Source organism: Heptranchias perlo, chromosome 16 (assembly GCF_035084215.1).
Source record: "Heptranchias perlo isolate sHepPer1 chromosome 16, sHepPer1.hap1, whole genome shotgun sequence".
Taxonomy (NCBI): domain Eukaryota; kingdom Metazoa; phylum Chordata; class Chondrichthyes; order Hexanchiformes; family Hexanchidae; genus Heptranchias; species Heptranchias perlo.
Window position 1 is genome coordinate 23,808,928 of NC_090340.1, and position 7,582 is coordinate 23,816,509.

At 44.4% G+C, this 7,582-nt stretch overlaps 1 protein-coding gene across 1 annotated transcript in view; it reads left to right on the forward strand.

The window, feature by feature from the left end:
• hsd11b2 (hydroxysteroid (11-beta) dehydrogenase 2) overlaps window positions 1–7,347 on the forward strand; it is a 46,536-nt gene extending 39,189 nt beyond the window's left edge. The window contains exon 5 of the mRNA XM_067997449.1: window positions 7,010–7,347. Coding sequence (XP_067853550.1) covers window positions 7,010–7,347 — 338 coding nt within the window. The remainder of the gene's footprint in view (window positions 1–7,009) is intronic.
• Window positions 7,348–7,582: the final 235 nt, after the last annotated feature.

Genomic DNA, 7,582 nt, shown 5'->3' on the forward strand with positions numbered 1-7,582 from the left:
GACATCCTCTTTCTCCAGCACTGCAATATTCTCCTTAATCATTACTGCCACCACCTTTCTTTCCTTCCCTGTCTTTCCTGAACACATTTTTATCCAGGAATATTTAGTACCCAATCCTGCTCTTTTTTGAGCCAGGTCTCCATGAACCCCACATCATATTCCTATGTGGCTAATTGCGGCTGCAGCTCTTTGTGCATTTACAGACATGCAGTGTAAACCTATCTTAGACTTTCTTGTACTCTCTCACAGTCTGGTCCCATCTACTACTGTACTATATCTTGCTCGAGTGCTGTCTTCCCCTCTCCCAATCCTTTGTGCACCTTGTTTCTCCTTTTCAATGCTACATCCTGGAGCCCATCCCCCTGCCAAATTAATTTAACCCCCTGCCTCCCACAGCCCTAGCGAACCTCCCCGCAAGGACATTGGTCCAAGCTCTGTTGAGCTGCAACCCATCCGGTCTGTACAGATCCCACCTCCCCCAGAACTGGTCCCAATGCCCCAGGAATCTAAAGCCCTCCCTCCTGCACCATCTCTCCAGCCACACATTCATCTGCTGTATTCTCTGATATATAATCCGGAGATTACTGCCTTTTTGAGGTCCTGCTTCTTAATCTCATTCCTAACTCCTTAAAATCGTCCTGCAGGATCTCATCCCTCTTTCTACCTATGTCATTGGTACCAATATGGACCACGACCTCTGGCTGTTCACCCTCCCCCTCCAGAATGTTCTGCAGCCGCTCGGTGACATCCTTGACCCTGGCATCACGTCTGCGGCCGCAGAAAAGCCTGTCTGCTCCCCTAACTATAGAGTCCCCTATCACTATTGCTCTCCTGACCTTTCTCCTCCCCCACCCCCATGTACAGTTGAGCCACCCAAGGTGCTATTGTCTTGGCTCTGGCTGCACTCCCCAGAGGAACTCTCTCCCTCACCAGTATTGGTTAGAGAGTGAGATGCCTTCAGGGGACTCCTGCACTATCTACCTGCTCCTCCTTGTCTGTCTGGTGGTCACCCAATCCCCCTCTGCCTGCAATTTCTTAAGCTGCGGGGTGATTACCTCCAGAAATGAGCTATCCATGTAGCTCTCAGCCTCGTAGATACACTGTAGTGACGCCAGCTGTTGCTCAAGCTCTGAAATCCGAAGCTTGAGCTCCTCCAGCTGACGACACTTCCTGCACCAGTGGTTGTCCAGGACACAGGAAGCGTCCTGGAGTTCCCATATGGCTCAAGATATGCATTTGATGGGTCTGAGGTTCCCTGCCATACCTCGATTTATTATTATTAACTAAACTAAACAAAAATAAACTTTTTTAAAAAACACTCACCATCTACTCACCAATCAGCTCCTTCCCTTGTGCTGATGTCACTAGGTGTTTTACACCTCTTTCCTCTCTCGCTCTGTTTTTATCGCTGGGACTTTTTATGTCACCTAATCACTACTTCCTATTTCCTTTTACTCTTTTTCCATTCTTGCTGTCCACCTTGACCCTTCAACTTGGTTTCTCTTTTTTTAAAAGTGGACAGTAGGCTTGTTTGCCAGTTGCTCAGTGAGTAAATGCCCTTGTGGTACTGAGGCATACAGATCAGCAACCATAAAGGCTAGTGGATGCTGGGACAACTGGAGCTTTTAAGACTGAGATCGAAAGATTTTTGTTAGGTAAAGCTATCAAGGGATGTGGAATTGAGGTGCAGATCACCCATGATCTAATTGAATGGCAGAGCAGGCTCGAGGTTTGCTATGTTCCTAGGTCCAAGATTTGATCAGTGATCTGTGCTCCATTAGCTTTTCTCAGCTGGGGCAGTAAGAGAAGTGCTACAATTGACCTCAGCGTCCCAGGGCTCCTGCTCCTGTTGCTATCTTAGTAACCCCGGCTGTCAAGTATGATTTTTGGACTGTGGGTATGGACAGTGTTGGGTTTGGCTGTGATGTTGCTGATAGTTTAATGGCCTGCCAAAGGCTCATTGTACAGGCTTGCACATGAAGAATGGCCAAATGGGCAAGGCACTGAAAGGCTGCTTGCATCAGTCAGTGGCTTCAGGGAAGGGAGGGAGTAAAAGTAAACAGGAAATCTTGAAAAGCTTACTACCCATTATATACAGAAACTTGAAATTGACAATCCATTGCAACTCCCTCAATCTTTCTGCTCATAAATCTAACAGAATTTTCAACTTTAGAATATTTTATATATTATGTACACAATTTAGTGATCTTGTGTGTGGATATAGGCTAGAAATTCTGACCTATCTTAGGCGTGGAATTGGCATAATCTGGGCAGAATCTGGGTTTCTGCCCTTTCAGGCCACTCTTCAGAGGGAGGACGGGGACACGTACCCACATCACATTTGGGAGTAGGGCTGTTGGGAACCTGGGCTGCCCCAGAAGTCCTGAGTGTTCCACCCAGCATACATTCAATGGAACTAATGCAGGAGGACTTGCCACACAACAGCCATAATTGGGGCCCACAATACCGTCGCTCTAAGATCGATCGCTGTTGGGAAAGCAGCAAGTTGTTCCAGGAGCAAGTGAGCACAAAACCTTTTTGTCTCTTTGTACACTTTGGCGAGACCCCTGTGAAATTCTGGTAATCACCCCCACAAGGGTGCTTGCCTCAGTGGTGCTGTAACTGGCATGGGTGCCTGCCCCTTTTATGCAAATGATCCCATCCCTGCGATTTGGGAGGAGATCATCAGATGGGCAGGTTGAAGTCCTGGTACTGACTCACTTCCAGCGGTGCAGCTGCCAAACTGAAATTTCTGGGCAAATATATAATTAATATTTTTCATTTGAATAATTTGAAGCACCGAGCCATTGCTTAAAGCATACCCCAATATAAGCATATTTATTGGACCTGTCCGGATACAAGATGCCCGTGGTTTGTTATATATGTTTCCATTCATTTAGATGACCTTTCAATGCCAGATCCCATGAGGTATGATGGACATGGACATCAAAACAATCACTCATATGTGAAATAATACCTGGAGGCCAGTAACAGTTCAAGCTGTTCCAAAATCAATTTTAAGCTGTGTGGAAGAGTCTAATAACCAATAAGTCACCATTATGGTGACTTCCAGTCATTTTTTTTACTCCTGCCAAAGACTGTCATCAGTCACTGTAAATCATTGACTGCAAGTCAAATTCTGCGTTTACTACATGGGATTCCAGGATTTTTATTGCTATTTTGGGATTGCGGTTTGGAATGCAACCATTTCTTCATGAAAAGTTGCAAACCAGTGGCTGTTGTCATAACCCACTCACACCAGCAGTGGGAGACGCCTATAATAGCTCTCCTCAGAGTATTCACTTGTCTGTCCGAACGAGCCTGTCCTTTGTGTCTGGTGGAAAGGGCTGTCATGTCTATCATTAAAGCACACGGGGCACTGCGCGTGCTTCATTCATTTGAAGCTACATACAGAGGAAATATCAAAATAATTGTGATATTTAATTGTTAGTAGGACGTGATAACATTTTTGAAAATATAAAATCGCCTTTTTAAGGGGTCATTCTTTGGCTTTGCACTACCAGCGGCAGCCTGACCCGCTGAGGCCATATATCAAAAGTTAGAGCGCATGCTGAACACTGTGAGGAAAATTTTCCAAGATTCGGTTCCTGAGGTGGAGCCTGGCACGCAGTGGGCGGCTTATCGGAAAATCACAGGTGTGATTTTTTTTTCCCCAGTGGACGGAAAACTGTGGGGGGGCCGACGCACACGCTGGCGAGGGTCGCCGAGGGGGCCGGCGCGGGCTGGCGGGGGGCGCCGTGGGGGCCGGCGGGCTGGCGGGGGTCGCCGCGCGCACGCACGGGCTGGCGGGGGTCGCCGCGTGGGCTGGCGAGGGTCGCTGTGGGGGCCGACGCAAATGCCCCAGCAAATTACGGCGTGGAGTTTGTAACAGTATAAGAAAACTCGCCCCGTAATCTGCTATTTCTGCACCGTAATAATGGCATACGCCAAGTTTTCATTATTTCAAGGCCCTTCTATTGGCAAATTATAAAATACTTTATGTCGTTTAATTTGCCTGTTTACTTTTTTTTTAAATGAGTAAACCCATTGTAGTGTAGAATAGCAATAGTTTTTATATTGCTAGCGATCAATGTCTGTAATGTAAGAATTATGAATACAGCCAACTATGTACATTTTTATGAAATATATGGGCACACTTTGTAACAGTAACTTTAATAATCATAATTCATAACACTATATAATTCTTGATCGAGGCAAACTAATAGAAATAGTTTTGCTTCCAAGTCTCTTATTTTTGGTGCCAGCAGTTGAAAAGAAATCTGCTGATTTAGTCCTAAGACAGTAAAGTATAATCCCTAGAGCCAAATTCCATTTAGACTCTGATCCAAAGCCACTCAGCTGCTTTCCACTAACTTCCCCAATGTTCCCTCCCTTCCGACGGCTGCAGGGATAGGCAATTATGTTCACCACCAACATACAGAGGAGAAGTTGACCTTTAAATGCAGACAATGGCTGAAAGATCAGTGTCCGGCGGTGGAGCAAAGAGGGCAGGTCAGGCCACTCGTTAAAATTAGTGGAATGAAAATCAGGTGGGTTCTGTTAAAGGCGTGTGAGCCATCCCATCGGATTATTGCCCAAGGGTTGAGGTCGAAAATCTACCCCACCTTATCGCTTAAAAAAAAATTCTTATTAAATTTGTCACACTTGACTGGCTTTTAACAGACCATGTGGGTTGACCTTTGATTCACCCATGCATTTCTAAACATTCTCTAATTTTACCAGTAATTATGGATTTTAAACTTTGGCCCACAACTGATGCTAGACTAACTGGTTTATTCTTCTCTTGATCAAAGGTTTTATATTGGCGACTGTCCATCCCTATGGTACAATTTGCATATTTAAGGAGGATTGAGGAATTGTAGCCAGAGCCTCTGCTATCTCCCTTCTGACTTACCTGACTTCTGAAAATGTGGCGGTTCCAGCATGGAGGCCAGCCGGTGCAGGTATTGGGGGACTTGATCCCAAGGGAGGACTGTGGAGGATCAGGCACCGCAGAGCTCAATTTTTGTGGGGCCAGGACCAGTTAATGCTCCTCCTGACCGCACAAGAAATCAATGTTATGCCTTAAACTTACTTTTCTCTGAACAGCTATCAGTGGCCCCTTTTAAGGACCGCTGGTTAGGCTACTCTCTTGCAAGTACCAATGGGAGGAGGTTGCGCGGCGCTTGTTGCATCCATTGGTTCCTCAAAATTCCATTCGGGTCCTATTGATGTCATAGCCCATGCAAATTGGGGGCCCACCTGTTTTCACCGAGCGCCTGGGCTTCCCATTTAAAGGACCCCAGCAAAATGGCAGCAGTCCAGACATCGGTAGGAATGAGCCAGTAAGTGCTGTGCCACAATTTTCATTGCGTTACTGCCCCATTCCCACCTGAAAACGGGGATGAAAATTGGTCCCCGCTTCTAACATTTAAGGTACCTCCAGACCCTTGAACAAAAATTTTAATTGTCCTGCCTGAGGTGACCATTACAAAACATAGTTAAAATCACATTTCCATTGTTTAAAACAAGTTTTTATTTCAGATATAAAAACAGAAAATGCTGTAAACACTCATCTGGTCAGGCAGCATCTGTGGAGAGAAAGAATTAATGTTTCAGGTCGATGACCTTCATCAGTATCCACCAGCATGACTTTAGTATCACTACAATCAGAGTATTATGGAGGATTTCCTAATCAAGTCTTAGTTGAAAGTGAAAGTCAATTTGCATTATATTGAATGTGCGGTTGTATCTAATGGAGCAAAACTGCCAATATTTGAAATGCAGGTTGTTCTCCTTTGCTTCTGTTGGCCGGTGAGAGTAGTTATTTTCCTTTTACTCAGACCTATGCCCAAGCTCTTTTATTTGGCTGTTCCAAAAATACAACATATTGGATCTTTTTGATTTTTTTTCTTTGTCCATGTATGAATGCATAATTGAAATTTTATTAAGAACCAAATTTTGGAGGACATTTTGGACCACAGGTCTCCAGAAGAAAGGTATAGTGGCAATGGGCTATCCTTGTAACTCATTCTGGCACATTGAGACATGAAATTTCTTAATGCCAGCAGCCCTCTTTAAGGAAAACATTTCTCAATGTTTTCCTGATTATCCACCGTAATGTATAGATAAGTTCCACCTTAAACTTTATTACTTGTTCTCTCGACGTTGGGAAGGCCACATTTATTGTCCATCCATGGTTGCCCTGAGATGGTGGTAGGCTGCTGCCGCCTTGGGCCACTGCAGTCCTTGTGCTGATGGTACTGTCACTATGGTGTTAGGTAGTGGAATTCCAGAATATTGACCCAGCAACGAAGAGGCAACGGCTATATATATCCAAGTCAGGATGGTGTGCGAGGTGAATAAGAACTTGCTGGTGATTGTGTTCCTGTAATATTTCTGCCCTTGTTTATCTTGGTAGTAGAGGTCACAGGGGAGGGAGGTGCTGTCAAAGTTGGCTTGGTCAGTTGATGCAGTGCATCTTGCAAAGGGTACATACTGCAGATACAGTGCACCAATGGTGGATATTGAATCCAGTGGCAGTGGTGCCAATCAAGCAGATTGACAAGGGTGAGTGTGAGTGCTACCGATGTCCTACAGTGGACCTATCCATGGACTTTCATTTTAGTCCATTCCTAACATTTACATTACTTGTAGAACTTGTGCTTCTGGCCCTGAATTTCCTCAGACTTTCTGCCGCTGTGCTGCTGTAACTTCATTGGAAGTGCGTCAGAAACCCCATTTAATGTGTGTAAACTGGGTTTCTATTACACTTCTGACAAAGTCACTGCAGCATGGCAGCAGAAAGTCTGAGAGAATTCAGGACTAAATCTTTCTATCACTACTCATGACCATAATCAACAATAGTTTTCTGATTTATTGATGAAGACTAGAGCCCATCTTTCTCATTTATTTGCATTGCCAGAAGGCAGTATTTTTTCATGTAATGAAAAATGTACATTTTTCTGTCGGTTCATACTGTTTAGCTATCCTTGTGTCTATCTTTCAGCTGCATCACGTAATGCTGAATACTGGGAACACCAAGTCCACCATCTCATAAGAAGTGTTTCTTCAGAAGTGCTTCAGGACTACGGAGAAGAGTATATGCTGGAGACAAAAGACCTATTCCTGAAATACATCACTGCTGCCGCGGAGGACTTTAGCCCAGTGATTGAAAGCATCACAGATGCTATTCTCTCAACAAATCCAAAACCAAGATATTATGCTGGAAAAGAGATTATCATTATGTATATTTTTCTCTATATTTTACCAACATCATTAAGTGATTTCATTTTCAAAAATTGGTTCCTGCACAAGAAAGTCTTACCAAAGGCTTTGCAAAAATAAGTGGGAGAAACCTAAATATGATAATTTTTCCTCCAATAATCAGTTGTTTTGATAATTCTCAGTGTATTAGTTGCTGATTTGGTAACAAGTACACAAACATAGTTGACTTTGCTAGGAATAGTGAGATGGATGATGGGGTCGGAATTTTAATCTTCGTTGCCTGGATGGTAATTTGGTAGAGCAGATCGCCAGCCTGTAATTGAAACCGCCCCACCCCCTTCCCCCGGCCGAGTTT